This window comes from Phyllobates terribilis, unplaced genomic scaffold, assembly GCF_046119375.1.
Source record: "Phyllobates terribilis strain yellow unplaced genomic scaffold, ASM4611937v1 Scaffold_12__6_contigs__length_324123572, whole genome shotgun sequence".
Classification (NCBI taxonomy): domain Eukaryota; kingdom Metazoa; phylum Chordata; class Amphibia; order Anura; family Dendrobatidae; genus Phyllobates; species Phyllobates terribilis.
In genome coordinates this window covers 196291467-196310470 of record NW_027362772.1, presented here as the reverse complement: position 1 = coordinate 196310470, position 19004 = coordinate 196291467, and the positions used below count along the sequence as shown (strand labels likewise).

Below are 19004 nucleotides of genomic sequence, written 5' to 3'. Positions count from 1 at the left end.
AGTGGATGTGGACAAAGCAGGAGAAATTGCCGTCCGCACAGCAGGAGAACAGCTGACGTTACTGAACCCCAATAACACGGCAGCAAGTGTTGACTGTGCAGACGGCACTTCCGAGCGCCAACTGGCGGTGCTGGAGCCCAGGGATAAGAATGAAAACAGAGGAGCCAGAGGTGTAATTCGAGCAACTTTAAAATGTGTAGTACAGTGGATTTGGACAAAGCAGGAGAAATTGCCGTCCGCACAGCAGGAGAACAGCTGACGTTACTGAACCCCAATAACACGGCAGCAAGTGTTGACTGTGCAGACGGCACTTCCGTGCGCCAACTGGCGGTGTTGGAGCTCAGGGATAATACTGAAAACAGAGGAGCCAGAGGTGTAATTGGAGCAACTTTAAAATCTGTAGTAGTGAGAATGTGGACAGAGCAGGAGAAATTGCCGTCCGCACAGCAGGGGAACAGCTGACGTTACTGAACCCCAATAACATGGTAGCAAGTGTTGACTGTGCAGACAGCACTTCCGAGCGCCAACTGGCGGTGCTGGAGCCCAGGGATAAGAATGAAAACAGAGGAGCCAGAGGAGTAATTGGAGCAACTTTAAAATGTGTAGTACAGTGGATGTGGACAAATCAGGAGAAATTGCCGTCCGCACAGCAGGAGAACAGCTGACGTTACTGAACCCCAATAACACGGCAGCAAGTGTTGACTGTGCAGACGGCACTTCCGAGCGCCAACTGGCGGTGCTGGAGCCCAGGGATAAGAATGAAAACAGAGGAGCCAGAGGTGTAATTGGAGCAACTTTAAAATCTGTAGTAGTGAGAATGTGGACAGAGCAGGAGAAATTGCCGTCCGCACAGCAGGGGAACAGCTGACGTTACTGAACCCCAATAACACGGCAGCAAGTGTTGACTGTGCAGACGGCACTTCCGAGCGCCAACTGGCGGTGCTGGAGCCCAGGGATAAGAATGAAAACAGAGGAGCCAGAGGAGTAATTGGAGCAACTTTAAAATGTGTAGTACAGTGGATGTGGACAAATCAGGAGAAATTGCCGTCCGCACAGCAGGAGAACAGCTGACGTTACTGAACCCCAATAACACGGCAGCAAGTGTTGACTGTGCAGACGGCACTTCCGAGCGCCAACTGGCGGTGTTGGAGCTCAGGGATTACAGTTCAGGTGGTAGAAACATGAACAGAACAGGAGACCTGGATACTGTTGCCAACCAATTATTTATTCTGGAAGAGGACTGGCAAATTCATGAGAGATCCAGGCCTTGTTCATTTTGAGAAAAGTAAGCCGGTCAACGTTATCGGAGGATAGTCGCATGCGACGGTCTGTTAGTACACCACCTGCGGCACTAAAGACGCGTTCCGATAATACACTAGCAGCAGGGCAAGCTAGCACCTCCAGTGCATACTGACTAAGCTCTGGCCATGTATCCAGCTTACAGACCCAAAACTTGAAGGGAGAAGAGCCGTCTGGGAGTACACTAAGAGGGCAAGACATGTAGTCTGTCACCATCTGACGGAAACGTTGCCTCCTGCTGACTGGAGCTGTCTGTGATGGTGTAGACATTTGTGGCGGCGGGGACACAAAACTTTGCCACATTTCGGCCATACTGGTCTTGCCTTGTGCTGAGGCGCTGCTTCTGCTCCCTCTTTGTGCAGAGCTTCCTCCACTGCCTCGACGCACTGAGCTGCTTTGTAAAGCACTAGCAGCACTGCTCTCGGTTGGAATGGAGAACATGATGGAATGCACCAGTGCGTCTTGGTACTCCCGCATTTTACGCTCCCGGTTCAATGGTGTTATGAGGCTTTGTAAGTTGTCCCGGTAGCGAGGATCTAGGAGGGTGGACACCCAATAATCAGCCGTGTTGAGAATGTGGGCGATGCGGCGGTCGTTTCTGAGGCACTGCAGCATGAAATCAACCATGTGCTGCAGACTGCCAACTGGCCAAGAAACGCTGTCCCCTGCTTGAGGCGTGATCTCTGCCTGCTCTGCATCACCCCACCCTCGCTCTAGATACTGACTACTAGAGCATTGTGTACCTCCCTCCTCTGGACAGATGTCTTCCTCATCCATTGACTCCTCCTCATCCTCCTCACAAAGTGTCCCCTGCCTAGGCCTTTGTGAGGAACCACGTTGCGCAGACTGTAGAGAAGCAGATGGCATTTGTGACTCCTCATCCTCCACCTCTTCCAAAACCTCGTCCCTTAGTGCTTGCAGTGTTTTTTCAAGCAGGCAGATAAGGGGGATAGTCATGCTGACTAGTGCATCATCTGCACTCGCCATCCGCGTGGAATAATCGAAGGCACGCAAAACGTGGCAAATGTCCTTCATAGAGGCCCACTCAGTGGTGGTGAAGTGTGAACGGCGCGCACTGCGACTTGTTTGCGCCTGCTGCAGCTGGTACTCCATTACTGCTGCCTGCTGCTCACACAACCTCTCCAACATATGTAACGTTGAATTCCACCTGGTGGGTAGGTCACATATGATGCGATGTTCCGGAAGACATAATCGGCGCTGCAGAGCTGCAATGCGTGATCTTGCATTGCTGGAACGCCGCAAGTGAGCGCACTCTATGCGGACCTTGTGAAGCAGTGCATCAAGATCCGGATAGTCCCTCAAAAAACTCTGCACGACCAAGTTGAGCACATGTGCCAGACATGGGATGTGAGTGAGGTTGCCTAGGCCCAGAGCTGCCACCAGATTTCGGCCATTGTCACACACTACCATGCCTGGCTGGAGATTCGCTGGCACAAACCACACGTCACTCTGCTGCTTGATGGCATTCCAGAGCTCCTGCGCTGTGTGGCTTCGATTCCCCAAAGAAATTAATTTTAATACGGCCTGTTGACGTTTGGCCACGGCTGTGCTCATATCGGTCATCATAACAGGTAACCGTTCACGGGTCGATGTGGAGGTAGACCGTGACGGCTCCTGCAGCGCTGATTCAGAGGAACTGGAGTATGAGGAGGAGTCAATGTGTACAGACTGGATTCCTGCAATCCTTGGAGTTGGCAGAACACGTACAGCGCCACTCTCAAGATCTGTACCCGGCTCCACAACATTTACCCAATGGGCAGTGAGGGAAAGGTATCGTCCCTGTCCATGCTTACTGGTCCACGCATCAGTGGTCAGGTGGACCTTGCTACTGACGGCGTTTTGTAGCGCATGTTTAATTTTTCCCTCCACATGATGTTGCAGGGCAGGGACGGCTTGCCTGCTGAAATAAAAGCGGCTGGGCACGTTGTATTGTGGGACTGCCAATGCCATAAAGTTACGGAATGTGTCAGTCTCCACCAGCCTGAATGATAGCATTTCAAGGGCCAGTAGTTTAGCAATGCCAGCATTCAGAGCCTGTGCTCGGGGGTGGTTTGCCGAGTATGGGCGCCTTTTCTCCCATGCCTGTGCTAACGATGGCTGTAGACTGGCCTGGGAGTGTGAGGATGACTGGGAAAGTGGTGCTGTGGGTGGAATTACACTGTGTCTCTGTACAACAGTGCCAGAGATTCTTCCATGGCGATCCTGTGAGGAAGCCGAACCAGCTGTGTGTGAGCTGGAGGAAGAGGCTACAACACGAGCTGAAGAGGTGGTAGGTGGCGCTGTAGGTTGGCCTAGGTCTTCAGTGTGTTTGTGTAACTCCACCACGTGCTTGGTCCGCACATGTTTCCACATATTTGTGGTATTGAGGTTGCTGACACTTTTCCCTCTTTTCACCTTCTGATTACACAGCTTGCATTTGACAAAGCAAATGTCATCTGCAACTGTGTCAAAAAAGGACCAGGCACTGCAAGTCTTGGGAGCGCCCGCTTTGGATTTTGGAAGAGCCATGCTCCTAATGGGTGCCGAAGTGGAGGCTACAGGCAACCAAGTCTGCCCCCTCCCTCTCCCTCCTTTTTGGGCCGTTCGGGGAATCTCTTCCTCAGAGCTGCTCCCACCACCTTCCTGTCCCTCACGCCATGATGGGTCAAGGACCTCATCATCTACACCACCCTCTTCAAACAACTGCTTCTCCTGGGTAGTCTCGACAGCACAGTACGCACCAGAAAGTGGCACCTGAGTCTCATCATCAGATGCGTACTGAGGTGTGCTGCTGACCATAGGCACTGGCCCACCCGCCTCTTCAGATTCAGAGAGACAAAACGGTTGCGCATCACTGCATACTACCTCTTCTTCAAATTCTCGAATTCTGCTTGGCTGGACCCCTCTTTCCAAGCCAAGAGATTCAGAGAACAGAAGTAGAGATGGCTCCTGTCCAGGGCTCTCTGACTGCCTGGGCAATTTGGCAGGTGGTGAAGAGACAGATGGGTGCTCTTCAGTGCTCAGGACCTGAGAGGATCTGGAACTAATTGAAGTCGATGCGTTAGCTGCCATCCATCCGACAACGGCTTCAATTTGGTCCTCGCGCAGCAGTGGGGTACGGCTAGCTCCTACAAAGCTGCGCATAAAGGACTGTTCCCTGGTAAAACTGGGGGATGCTGAGTCACTGGTGCCCGCAGCAGGCACAGAATCCCCACGTCCTCTCCCTGCAGGCACAGAATCCTCACGTCCTCTCCCTGCAGAAACTCCACGCCCACGCCCACGACCACGACCACATGCCTTACTCCCTGCCTTCTTCATCTTGGTAGACTGATAAAGATAGGCAGAAAAGTACTAAGGGCTTAGTGTGCTTATTCCTGAACAGCTGCTAACAGGTATAAGAAACACTAATTTTATAAAGTGTGGACTAGACTTTAATATGAGCTAATGTGGCCTACACAACTGTAAAGTGGAGTGTTTGGTGAACTTTATTTAGGTTTTTTTTGTCACAAAAAGACACTGGATGTGCCTAAAGATGTAATAACGATAGTATCACAAACTTTTTGTAGCTATTACAATGTAGGAAGGTAACCTACAATGCAATAGATGAGGCTGCAAAAAATAGGCTAATACTAATCTGGCTGGGGCTGCAGGGCCCAATGCTGCAGAAAGGCTCCTCTATCTACTCCTATATAGTGTGTTTGGAATCAATTTAGCTGAATATGGATGGAACCACCACACTAATAGGAGATATCAGGAAAAATTATGAATTGGCAATAAAGGACAATGTATGAGGCAGTGACACACACTGAGTGCACTACAACCAGACGGGGTTGAAGCACACACTACAGGGTGAGCTGCACTCACACACCAGACCTTGCAGACAGCGGTGAACAGTACAGATGCAGAGCACTGTGCACTAGTGCTGCAAGACGGAAAAAAAATTCTCTATCTACTCCTATATAGTGTGTTTGGAACCAATTTAGCTGAATACAGATGGAACCACCACACTAATAGGAGATATCAGGAAAAATTATGAATTGGCAATAAAGGACAATGTATGAGGCAGTGACACACACTGAGTGCACTACAACCAGACGGGGTTGAAGCACACACTACAGGGTGAGCTGCACTCACACACCAGACCTTGCAGACAGCGGTGAACAGTACAGATGCAGAGCACTGTGCACTAGTGCTGCAAGACGGAAAAAAATTTCTCTATCTACTCCTATATAGTGTGTTTGGAACCAATTTAGCTGAATACAGATGGAACCACCACACTAATAGGAGATATCAGGAAAAATTATGAATTGGCAATAAAGGACAATGTATGAGGCAGTGACACACACTGAGTGCACTACAACCAGACGGGGTTGAAGCACACACTACAGGGTGAGCTGCACTCACACACCAGACCTTGCAGACAGCGGTGAACAGTACAGATGCAGAGCACTGTGCACTAGCGCTGCAAGACGGAAAAAAATTTCTCTATCTACTCCTATATAGTGTGTTTGGAACCAATTTAGCTGAATACAGATGGAACCACCACACTAATAGGAGATATCAGGAAAAATTATGAATTGGCAAAAAAGGACAATGTATGAGGCAGTGACACACACTGAGTGCACTACAACCAGACTTGGCTGAAGCACACACTACAGGGTGAGCTGCACTCACACACACAGACCTTGCAGATAGCGGTGAACAGCACAGGGAACTGTGCACTAGCACTGCAAGGCACAGTGATTTAGAAAGTAGCTTGGGTAAAGCAGTATAGAGCAAATAGGTAGCTAAAACTGTCCCTCAGAACAACAGCGTCCTATCCCTAACTGAATTCACAGCAGAGTGAGCTCAAAATGGCGGCGGTGGCTTTTATAGTGCATCATGACATCATTTCAGCAGCCAATCACAGCCATGCCATTAGTTAAGATGCCTACATGCCTAACAGGATGTGCCCACACTTCTTAGGATCCTCATTGGCTGAATAAAATGAAAATGTCTCATTGCATTATGGGAACTTCCGATTCCGGTATACGATATTGCAATAGTATCGGAATTAAGTATCGGAATTCCGATACCGCGAATATCGGCCGATACCCGATATTTCAGTATCGGAATGCTCAACACTACTTCTTACAAGTTAGGGCCTCGGTTCATCGGTCCTCTGGAGGACATCAGTCAGATCAACCCGGTGGCCTATAAATTGAAACTCCCGGCCAACTTACGGATCCCTAACTCCTTCCATGTATCTCTCCTCAAACCTGTGGTACTTAACTCATTTTCCAAGTCTACAGGTACGCCTCCTGCTCTGGTTTCTGCTGAGGACGAGTTTGAGGTAGAGAACATTCTTGCCACCAAAAGGGTAAGAGGAAAGACCTTTTTTCTAGAAGATTGGAAGGGGTTTGGTCCTGAGGAGAGAACGTGGGAGCCCCGGGAGAACATCCATGCCCCTCTTATCCTAGCTAAATTTCTGTCTGGCCTAAAAAAGGGGGGGCCTAAAGGGGGGGGTACTGTAGCGCCGGCGTCCCTGCCCTCTGCTAGGCAGGGACGCTGTTCCCCTCACCTCTCTGCTCCGTGCTCGGCGTCCTCCTCCCGCTCTGCTGGCAGCGCGCGCTCCTTCCCGGCCACTGTGCTTAGGGCGCGCGCGCGCGCTCTCCCTCCCTCTTAAAGGGGCCGCGCGCGCCGTCCTAAGGAGTCCCCGGCCAATGGCCGGAGGACTTCACCATATATAAGGCACCTCCTCCAAAATGGAGGTGCCCGAGCAATGTTGTTGCACTGTTCACTACTCTGCTTCAGCCCTCAGGTCCCGTTGCCAGTTACCTGCCAGATACCTGCCAGATTCCTGCCAGCTTGCTGTCTTATTCCTGCCTGATTATCTGCTACCTGCCTGCTAGTCTGAGGTCCGACGGTCTGCCTTACTACTCCTGTCAGTCTGTCTAAGGACCAGCCTGTCCGCTCACCTGGGAGCGCACTTCAGCCACCTGCCTGCTAGCCTGAGGTCCGACGGTCTGCCTTCCAACTCCTGTCAGTCTGTCTATGGACCAGCTTGCCTGCTCACCTGGGAGCACACATCTGCTACCTGCCTGCTAGCCTACCTGGAGGCTCCGCCGTCACGTGCTGTGACCACCTGCCTGTCCAGTGACTCTTGCCCGCTCACCTGGGAGCGCTCATCTGCTGCCTGTCTGCTAGCCTACCTGGAGGCTCTGCCGTCACGTGCTGTGACCACCCGCCTGTCCAGAGACTTCTGCCCGTTCACCTGGGAGCGCTCATCTGCCGCCTGTCTGTTGGTCTTCCTGGAGGCTCCGCCGTCACATGCTGTGACCACCCGTTCATCCAGAGACTCTCGCCTGCTCACCTGGGAGCTCACGTCTATCATCAGCCGCCACAGGTCGTACCAACCCTTTACCCAGAGACTGCCCCGGTCACTTGCCGTGACCATCTGCCCGTTCATCCAGAGACTGCCCCGGTCACTTGCCGTGACCATCTGCCCGCTCATTCAGAGACTGCCCCGGTCACTTGCCGTGACCATCTGCCCGTTCATTCAGAGACTGCCCCGGTCACTTGCCGTGACCATCTGCCCGTTCATCCAGAGACTGCCCCGGTCACTTGCCGTGACCTCCAGCCCGTTCACTCAGAGACTGTCCCGGTCACCTGCTGTGACTTCCTGCCCGTCTTCCCTGGTCGCCACCCGCTCCCTTACAAGGACCGCCCCCTTGTATAGTAGCTCAGAGGTTCCGCCTCCCAGACCCGTTACAGGTATTTAAAGGGTATCATTAGACCAATGTATGATTTTTGGATGTACGGTCCCTGTCTTTTTTCTATACTTCTGACAAATGTTCTGCCCTTTAGTCTCTGGATATAGAGATTATTCATTTAAAAGTACATTTTATCTTTTTTTTGTGCAGGAAGACATTGGAAATATATCACTCTAAGGCTACTTTAATATTTTACATCAGTATTTGTAGCCAAAACCAGGAGTGGAACAATCAGAGGAAAAGTATAATAGAAACACGGGCACCACTTCTGTACTTATCACCCACTCCTGGTTTCGGCTACAAATACTGATGTAAAATACTGACCAAATACTGAATGTGTGAACGTGGCCTAATTGTGTGAAAACAGAGTGAATGCGTTTGCAGTCACTTTTCTGTGGAAACTGGGTTAAAATTCAGAATCACAGGGGCCAGATCTGTCCCACTCACATAATATAACTTCCGTGTCTTTTAAATAATACTGTCTAGTTTTGAATATATTAGTGTTAATATATTAATGTTTTCAAGCTCTACCTTCTGGCACAACCCTGTAAGGAAGCAGATACAATATCACAACCTGGCACTGACAATATATTGCTTTGTTGATTGTACAATTGACTATATATCACTTTGACGATACAATTGTACCAGTTTCCTCATGAGCTAGACAAGCAAGAGTAGGGAACAAAAGAAAGGCCAATGGAAGTTACTGGTGGGAAAATGTGATCTAAATACATAGTCACACAACACCATGTTAAAATGCAAAGGTAAGATTTTAATTGTATTTTAAAACACAAACTTCTCCTTTGCTATATCTGTCGTTGATGATAATGTTATTCTATCAGCTCGCAATAATATATATTCTTCTGGAATAATTACCGGGATGGAGACATTACTAGTACATTCCTCTTCAATATATTTTTGTGTTAAATGAAATAATTTATATTTATCACAATACAACTACAGTATGTAATTCACTGAGGCAGATAAGCATTGTAGGTTACACTAGGCTATGCTTGTATGTCATGTGCAACCCTATTTAGCATTTTGGTCAACACTGTTCTCCATCATCTTCTACTTCAATGCTTCTTTCCACTTCTTTGGCTGCACCTGGTAGATCAGTGATGCTGCCAATATCCACAAATACTGGGCTGCCAATTCCCTTGTGCCAGTTCAATGGGTCTTCCAGGGAGCCACTAACAGAGAAAATATACTTCTCCCAGAGAAAACGCACCATTTCAGAGTCCAGGAAAGGGTTGCATTCGCGTACATTCTTTTCAAATATCCTTCTTCTGTACTTAAATTCCAGAATTGTTTTAGTGTAAGTGTTGAGTGTAAGAACAGAGGCTGACATGCATAATGTAAAGGATAGCCAAGCCAGGCTGGAAAGAAAAACAAGAATTATCATAATTAAAAACTGTTACTGGTGTCATAAATGACACATGCAATGAAAATGCAATGAAAATCCTCTTAAATGTAATACAATGTAATTGAATGTGACCCTCCTACCCAAGTCAGCAGTTAACATGATTTCCTGTAGTCAGTTTATGGGTCCATTTAGATTGGCCAATAATTGGGAAACAAAAGTTCCTAGGAATACTCGTTTCTCAATCATCGGCCTGTCTAAATAAGCCTGCAATCACTCAACGAATGAACAAAATGAGAAAGCTTAAAAATAATCATTCTTGGCAGCACATCATCTTATGTAATCAGATGATGTGCTGTTGATAACATGATGTTCTATGCATAGACTGATTATATTAATGATTATTTATTGTTCTAAGTGCATAGAAGTGTGGTCAGCCTGGCTAAACGTGCCAATGAGGGACCTCTGATCGGCTTGCATTTAGCCGGTTAGCAGTTGATTAACTTCTGCGGTTGGACATTCTAAGGCACAACCTTTTAAAGTCTGAAGACCGTATTGTCATCTTTTACTTTAAATGGCTGCAATAAAACTTATACTGCTTGTAACATCCATGTATGAATACGCCCCTGCCACGTCAGCTACTTTTAACTAGGCGGCACGCATTAAGGCCACGATTGCCACTGGACAGCTCAGCTAAACTGCTGAGATTTGTGTTCTTCTGCCTTCTGTTTTGCTCCAGCACTTAGGTGGTTAACATCAATTAGTTCTCTGCTGGTGCCAGGTGTGGGGTTCCTTCCTATTTAGACACTCAGCAGTCAGTCCATCGCAGCCTATTATAGCTTTGCTCCTGGTTTTGTTGTGTCTGTAATATTATTAGTGAATCTCCTGTTGTTGACCCACAGACTGATCTCTTACTACCCTCTAGCCTCACAATTCTGCCTCTGTTTTTGTACTTCCTGGTTTTGACGCGGCTTTCTTGACTACTGCTGTCTTGCCAGTCCTCTTGGCAGACAATCCTGCACCACTGCTTTGTGTCATACTAACATGGCAATGGTACCCAAGAAGAGGCTAAATAATAAAATTGTCATATTTTCTCACATTTAGAATTGCTCACTATTCCCTATCTGCTGCTTTCTGGTCCTATATTTAGTGGTATGCACACCATCACATGTCAGACACATGCAGCACACACACCGCTCACATATCAGACACTTGTAGCACTTGGGACACAGACAGAAAAGGGCCCCTGTGCAAGAACAATATATGGGTCCTTTGCCGCCCAAGAGCCCCTAAAAATTCAAAATTGCACCTGCTTTAGAGGTAGAAATGGGCCCCCTTACCTCTTGGACCCCTGTGCGGCCACACAGGTTGCACCAATGATATGTCCGCACCTGACTTACAGCACACACACTGCTCACATATCAGACACATACAGCACACACACCGCTCACATACTGCTCACATATCAGATACATACACCGCTCACATATCAGAGACATACAGCACACACACTGCTCACATATCTGACACATACACCGCTCACATATCAGACACATACAGCACACACACTGCTCACATATCAGACATATACACCGCTCACATATCAGACACATACACCGCTCACATATCAGACACATACAGCACACACACTGCTCACATATCAGACACATACACCACTCACATATCAGACACATACAGCACACACACTGCTCACATATCAGACACATACAGTACACACACTGCCCACATATCAGACACATACACCGCTCACATATCAGACACATACAGCACACACACTGCTCACATATCAGACTCATACAGCACACACACTGCTCACATATCAGACACATACACCGCTCACATATCAGACACATACAGCACACACACTGCTCACATATCAGACACATACAGCACACACACTGCTCACATATCAGACACATACAGCACACACACTGCTCACATTTCAGATGCATACAGCACACACACTGCTCACATATCAGACACATACTGTACAGCACACACACTGCTCACATATTACGACACATGCCAAACAAACACACTGAATAGAGATGAGCTGATCGCTTCTAGCAACCCTGGTCCATGGTCCAGGTCAGTCATCTCTGGCCGTGGAGAGGGGTTGCATGAATTTCCTGAGCTTTCAGTTTCCCAGGCATGGTGTTTGATTCGCATGCCTGGCATGACATCATCTATGCAGTGTGTAGTTACAGTACCTTAATTTTATTTTAATTTGGTATTGTTTAAACCCTCGAAGACTGAGCAATTTTTGTTTTTATGTTTTAGGGTTTTTGTAGCCTTCCTCCAAGAGCCATAACTTTTTCTTTATTTTTTTGTTGACTCTTTTTGTGAGATGATTTGTAGCTTAAAATGTCACCCTGTATTTTTCTATTTAAAGTACTGAAAACAAGAAAAAAGTTCCAAGTGGTTGTGATTTGAAAATAGACAGCAATTCTGCAAATGTTATTTTTAATTTTCTTACTATACAACGTTCACTTTTTGGTAAAAATGACCTTGAAACTTTTTTCTTTGAGTCAATATTGCTATGGTGATACCAAATTTATAATGTTTTTAGTTTTATTATACTTCTTAAATAAAATAAAAAAAACAATTGGATTTAGTCGCCACATACTGTTTTGCTTTTCACTGTATAGGATAAATATTTTTATATTTCATTAGTTTGGACAATTATGCATGCAGTGATACCAAATATGTTAATTTTTTATCTTTTAGATTTAAAATTTAGATTTCAACTTTTATATAAATATTTTTAATTGTAAATGTTTTTTACATTTTCATTAGTCCCCTTAAGGGACTTGAACCTATAATTTCCTATACAGGACACTGCAATACTGTAGTTTTCTGTTTGTTGTATAGTAGTGATGAGCGAGCCTGTATTGTCAACCCTTTCGGCGAGCACGCTCGGCATCTATGTTAGTGTCGCCACAGCTGCATGTGTCGCGGCTGTTAAACAGCTGGGACACATGCAGGGATTGCCTAACAAACAAGTAATTGCCGAAAGGGTTAACAATACAGGCTCGCTCATCACTATTGTATAGTTATCAGTCTCCTTTGGAGTGGATTCAGCTCAGGAGCCTGATCCTTACACTTAGTATGCACAGCTGCTGTTCATGCATGGTGGATGTTGCCAAGGGGTTAAAATGTGCAGTTAACTTATACATTATTATTCATAGTATTAACTCACCCAAAAGACCAACCATAATACCAAGTCTGTGGTCTCCAGTCCTTTGGTCCAAGGTTTACAGTCACCTGAAAAACGGTCATGTACATCATATGTGCCACCATGCCAAGAAGTCCTAGTAAATAGAAAGTCAGCATCAGCTATGGTAGAGGATCAGAGTATTTCATTCCTAAATGACCAGGTACAGTGTACCTAGAATGCGTGATGTCTGAAATATACACTTTCACATAACCCGGACCTTTTAGGCCCTTGTGCAAATCATATGGAGGAACTCAAATAAATAACTTTTACAAGTTTATTTTAAAATTGCAAAATAAGATATGAAAAATGCACAACATTGTAATTGTAATTGTTTGCAGAAAACACCAAAAAAGTAAGTACATGGGCCTAAAAGGCCCACATTATGCATTCTATGTGATGAATCCTTTTTATCATTTAACGCTTTTTTTAAAAAGTTTCAAACAAAGATCTGAAAAACACACAAACAAGGGTATATAAATGTTGAAGTAAACTAGCTGCAGCTACATTTCTTTTCCAACTTTTCCTTTTCAATTTTATTGATCTTCCGCACAATTTACACATTATCTTTTCTGAAGAATGTTCTTTACAGATATTTTCTCCACAAATGATACAGTAATGCTCAGTTTTCCTGTCTTTGTTTGTTTGACAAATAAGACAACGCTTTCGTTTTCTTTCTCCTGGCTCTGGAATTGCCTGAAAATGGAATACGCCACACTGTTTCAAATCTTCTCTAGTTTGCTTTGGCAAACATTTTATGTGGCTTTGCAGCATCATGTGAGGCATTACAAGTTCATGGCAAAGGTCATTTAAGAATAGGTGTCTCCTGTCCTTCCTCCTAGCAGGGAAATCAGGATGAGTTTCAGTATAAACAATCTAGGAATTAAAGGCTGATATATGAAGCATATTTGAAAAAATTACTGCAGGCCAACGTTTTGTTGACCTCTTGCATGAATATTCTCCAACCATTTCATCCATCTTGTCCACACCTCCTTTAGTTTTATTATAATGCAGGATGATTTCTGGTTTCTGTTTCTGGTCATTGCTGTCATTACTGGAATCATGATTCATGATACTGAGTAATATAACAGATTTTTCCTTCTTCAGTTTGTAAGACACCATTGTTGCTTTGTTGCTGAAACCAAAGACACTATCATAAAGTGCTCACTGTGGAATGTGTTTCATCAACGGAGGAATATCTCGTCGATTTAGCTTCATAGTACCAACAACTATAAGATCTTTTTCAAGCAAAAAATTGCTCAGTTCAACATTAGTAAAATAATTGTCCATTGCAATGTTTCTACCAGAATTGTAAATTGATACAGCAAGTTTTTTTACAATATCAGAACGTAGGTCTTTCTGCACTGGAGTGACAACTTCTTTGTCACAGTAGATAAGCCCATTGATCCCATAATGATTTGCAGAATCGCACATCCAGAATATTTTTATTCCATACTTGGCTGGTTTTCTAGGCATATATTGAATGAACTTGCAACGTCCTCTGTAGGCTACAAGTTGCTCATCCACTGTTACATTATCACTAGGATTTTAGAGCTTGGTACAATTCTTGATAAAAATATTCCAGATGTAACTGATAGGTGCTAATTGATCTGTCTCCAACCTCGCAGGATGAGTTCGCTTATTATCAAATCGAAGGCTTCTCCGAATTTCCTCATATCTATCCACTGACATTGTTACTTTGTAGTGTGGATCAGAAAGTGGGTCCAGAAATAATTCTCTGATAGGAACATCCATAAGATTTTTTAAACCCTGCCAGAAGTGTTAGTCCAATATAAGCATACAATTCCTCTCTTGAGATATTTTGCCATGTTTTTTTTTCCAGAAGCAATACGTCTTCATTCTAGGTTTGTACATAAAAGTACCTCGTCTGCAATATTTTCGGAAAAAAAGTACAGAAAACATCTTTAGGAGACATGTATTGGGGATCCCCCTCCCCAGCAACCCTGACTACAATAACACAGTAACTTCAGACACAAACACTGATGAGTATAAGATAAACATAGTGCGGGCCTAAAAGGCCTGGGTTCTGTAAATATAAGGTTTCCCCAAAAAAGCATTGTTATACCAAAATGCCTATCACATAAAATTATATGAACAACTGGATATTACCAACAATGGCATACTTGAGGAATACCTAGAGTTTCAAAATTCTATCTAAAGTAATTTTGCAGAAAATAGCAAGCTACCGGGCCTAAAAGGCCGGATTACGCATTCTAGGGTTAACAGCTATAACGTTTTTAAATGTTGGTCTGACCAAACATTTTGCACTATTTTATTCCACACAATTCTATTATTAAAGGGGTTGTTCCAACATGAGAATGATGTTGTGAAGTGACCAGTTGGCACAGAGCAGCGGTGAGCATGTACGATCACTGCTCCATTCTAACAGAGCATCTTAGAGCACATGAAGGAATCAGTGAAGGATCCCAGTGATTAGATCCCAACCATCAACAATCACTTTTAGGGATAACTATATGGCTATCCCCAGTGCCAGGAGAAAAATGTTATCCTTTTTCCTTTTCAGTATTTTATTATTTTATTTTTAACATATTCTAACATGGAATTAATAATAAATGAATGCTCCGCAATTTAAATAAATTAAGGACTATAAATATCTTCAGAGCATCAACATCAAAAAAATAATTTTAAAATCAAAACATTAAGTGATACTATATTATTCATCCATCAAGATTAAGTACAGTGGGTACGGAAAGTATTCAGGCTCCTTTAAATTTTTCACTCTTTGTTTCATTGCAACCATTTGGTAAATTCTAAAAAGTTCATTTTTTTTTCTCATTAAAGTACACTCTGCACCCCATGTTGACTGAAAAAAAAACAGAAATGTAGAAATTTTTGCAAATTTATTTGACCCTTTGCTCAGTATTGAGTAGAAGCACCCTTTTGAGCTAGTACAGCCATGAGTCTTCTTGGGAATGATGCAACAAGTTTTTCACTCCTGGATTTGGGGATCCTCTGCCATTCTTCCTTGCAGATCCTCTCCAGTTCCATCAGGTTGGATGGTGAACGTTGGTGGACAGCCAATCCGCAGGCAAAAACTCACAAAAAATGCATCAAAAATGCGTGGGATTTCCACAGTGTTTTTGCTGCCAAGAGGTGCAGAACCTTGCAGAAACGCTGCAGAAATTTCTGCAAGCAATTCCTGATCGTGTGCACATAGCCTAATAACAACAAGGACATACAGCATGTGATTCTGATAGCCCACTCATGTTGCATTTTAGTGGTGGACAGTGGGGAACCAACCAACAGCTGCAATGTCTGTGGAGGACGAGCTAATAATATAGCACCTGAACTACAAATCCATGTATGTGTGTCAACATACAGAGATTTAGATTTATTACTTTGTATAGGAAGGATACAAAGTCACTGAGGATAAATTACCTGTACATATGGAGCATTCATGCCTAAGACTGCTTAAGGCTATGTGCCCACGATGTGTTTTTTAAGCGTTTCCGCAGCGGCAAAAACGCTGCAGAAACGCTTAAAAAACGCAGGGTAGAAGGTCTGCCATGTTCCCCAATGATAATCCGCATATGTTGTGCACATGCTGCGGAAATTTCCGCTGCAGATTATCATTGTGGAAAAAAACGCAGCACTACCAATTATTTTGCAGAAGCGCTGCGTTTTCGCCGCCATTGACTTGCATTGGAACTAATGTAATCCACATCACTGGATCTGTACATGTGCATTCCATGCGTTTCAATGTGCGGATGGTACCCGGGTCTGGAGGACAGGAGACTCTCATCCAGACCGGGTACCATAGCACCTGTAAAAAAAGAATAAAATAAAAAATAAATATTATACTTACCTTCTGATGGCCCCCGGTGTGCTTGTCCTCCCATGCCGGCAGATCGCGGTGGACTGAAGGACCTGCGCTGACGTCATATAGTCATGTGACGGCAGGTCCTTCAGTGTAGTGTACCGCGAGCTTCCGGCAAGCCAGGACGGAGTGAATAAAGACTCCGGGGGCCATCGGAAGGTAAGTATAGATTTATTTTTGCCATTCTTTAAGGTCACACTATATAAATCCATGCCGGTTACATGGATTTATATAGTGTGACCAAGTTGACAAGCACTTTCCAAGTGATGCTAAAATCGCTTGGAAAGCGCTTGACAACCTGCATGCGGAAATGCAAGTGAAGAACGCTTCACATCCGCTTGTCCCTGGCAGGAAAAACGCATGTACAATCCGCATGTACAATCCGCATTTACAATCCGCATGCGTTTTTTCTGCCAGGGAGATGCAGAAACGCTCAGGAAAAAATCCGGAGCAATTCTGCATCGTGGGCACAGAGCCTAACCCAATCATTTTCATGCACACTGCTTATTTCCACACTGTCTGCACAATTATTAGGCAATTTGTATTTTTTATGATTCATTTTATTATTGAACGTCTCCAGTGCTGTCGGTCCAAAGGGTTAATGAACCTGAATATTTAAAAAAGTAAAAGTGAGGTTTTGTCTTTCTTATGAGAATATTTATGTGTGCAGAATTATTATGCAACTAAATGAAAAATGTAAATGTTCCCATTTCAATTGTTTTTTTTCATCTGTTAAATTGAGAATAATAACCAATAACCCTTTTTTTCAGTCATAAGCCTTCCACCCATGGAGACTGTCAGTTTCTTACTCTATTGACAATTAACTTTTTGGTCAACACCAACCACAGCCTCCCAGACACTGTCCAGATAGGTGGACTGGTTTCCTTCACTGTCAATCTTCTGTTTAATAAGGGCCCACAAGTTCTCAGTAGGGTTTAGGTCGGGTGAGGAAGGGGCTGTGTCATTATTCTTTAATCTTTAAAAGGAATCTGTCACCAAGTTTTTATAACCTCATGTGAGAGCAGCATGATGTAGGAAAAGAGAGCCTGATTGCAAAGATCTTCTCGAATACTGTGTCCAATTTTGGGCACCACATTTTAAAAAAGACATCGAAAAACTGTAGCAAGTTCAGAGAAGAGCTACCAAGATGGTGAGTAGACTGCAAACTATGTCCTGCGAGGAACTGTTAAAGGATCTGGGAATGTTTAGCTTGAAGAAGGCTAAGAGGAGACTTAATAGCTGTCTACAAATATCTGAAGGGATGTCACAGTGTAGAGGGATCAGCTTTATTCTCATTTGCACATGGAAACACGAGAAGCAATGGGATGAAACTGAATGGGAGAAGATAAAGATTAGATATTAGAAAAAACTTTTTGACAGTGAGGGTGATCAATGAGTGGAACAGGCGGCCACGAGAGGTGGTGAGTTCTCCTTCAATGGAAGTCTTCAAACAGAGGCTGGACAGACATCTGTCTGAGATGGTTTAGTGAATCCTGCATTGAGCAAGGGGTTGGACACGCTGACCCTGGAGGTCCCCTCTAACTCTACCATTCTATGATTCTATGTATCAATTAGTTTTCTGGGTGCAGCAGTTGTGACACAATCAGAGTTTTTAGTTGTAGCATGTAGCATAGCTCAGACAGCTAACCCTTCCCACACCACAGATTTCTGTGTACATTGTTTTTTGGAAATAAGCTGCTAATCAGTGCTGGGGGCATAGTTGGACCGGTGCTCACGTGAGCCAGTCATAAACTCCTGGTGATAAAACATTGATTTTATGGAAACAATGGCACCCTGCCTAATAAATTACACATTCCTGAAATCTGTGTCTCAGCCCATACATAACGCTGTTTTTGGATTACATATTAAAACCTGCTGACAGATTCCCTTTAAGGCCTTTACTGGTTAGCCAAGCAGTGGAGACTTTGATGCTGCAATGGAGGATTGTCCTGAATAAAAATAATAGTTTTCTTTAAAGATGCAGACTTTTTCTTGGCTTGGGAGTTCATTTTGAGTCCATTTTCAACCCAAAAATCTCCAACTAGCTCATATTTCATATTGCCAGCCCATAACAGTATCCCACCTCCACCTTGCTGACGTCTCAGTCAAAGTGTAGGTCTGTGGCCATTACTGATCCAGCCACAGGCCCATGTATCTGATCCATCAAGAGTCACTGTCATCTCATCAGTCTTTGAAAAACCTATCTTCAGATATGTTTTGGCCCTGTCTTGACATTTCCACTTCCTTGTCTTGTTCAGAGGTGGTCGGGTCTCAGCCTCCCTTACCTCTGCCATGTCTCTGAGCACTGAACACCTTGTACTTCTGTGCGCTCCTGAGAGGTTCTGGAATATGACAGCACTTGAGGATAATGGCTTCCTGGTTGGTTTCACGTTTGATTCATCTCCAATATTTAGCAGTTAATATGCGTCTTTTATTCTCAACATGTCTTTGGTGTCCTTGTTGACTATTTGTAACAGAACTTCTGATGATTCAGTG

The 19004-nt window shown here is 44.6% G+C and overlaps 1 protein-coding gene across 5 annotated transcripts in view; it reads right to left on the bottom strand.

Annotated features, from left to right (window-relative positions):
- Positions 1-8802: 8802 nt before the first annotated feature.
- The window catches only part of LOC141173198 (germ cell-specific gene 1-like protein), a 93866-nt gene continuing 83664 nt past the window's right edge, over positions 8803-19004 (bottom strand). For all 5 annotated transcript variants that reach the window (XM_073657825.1, XM_073657827.1, XM_073657823.1 and 2 more), the window contains 2 exons: positions 12635-12746; positions 8803-9430 (listed from right to left, as the gene is read on the bottom strand). In XM_073657825.1, coding sequence (XP_073513926.1) covers positions 9100-9430; positions 12635-12746 — 443 coding nt within the window. In that variant the 3' untranslated portion in view covers positions 8803-9099. The remainder of the gene's footprint in view (positions 9431-12634; positions 12747-19004) is intronic.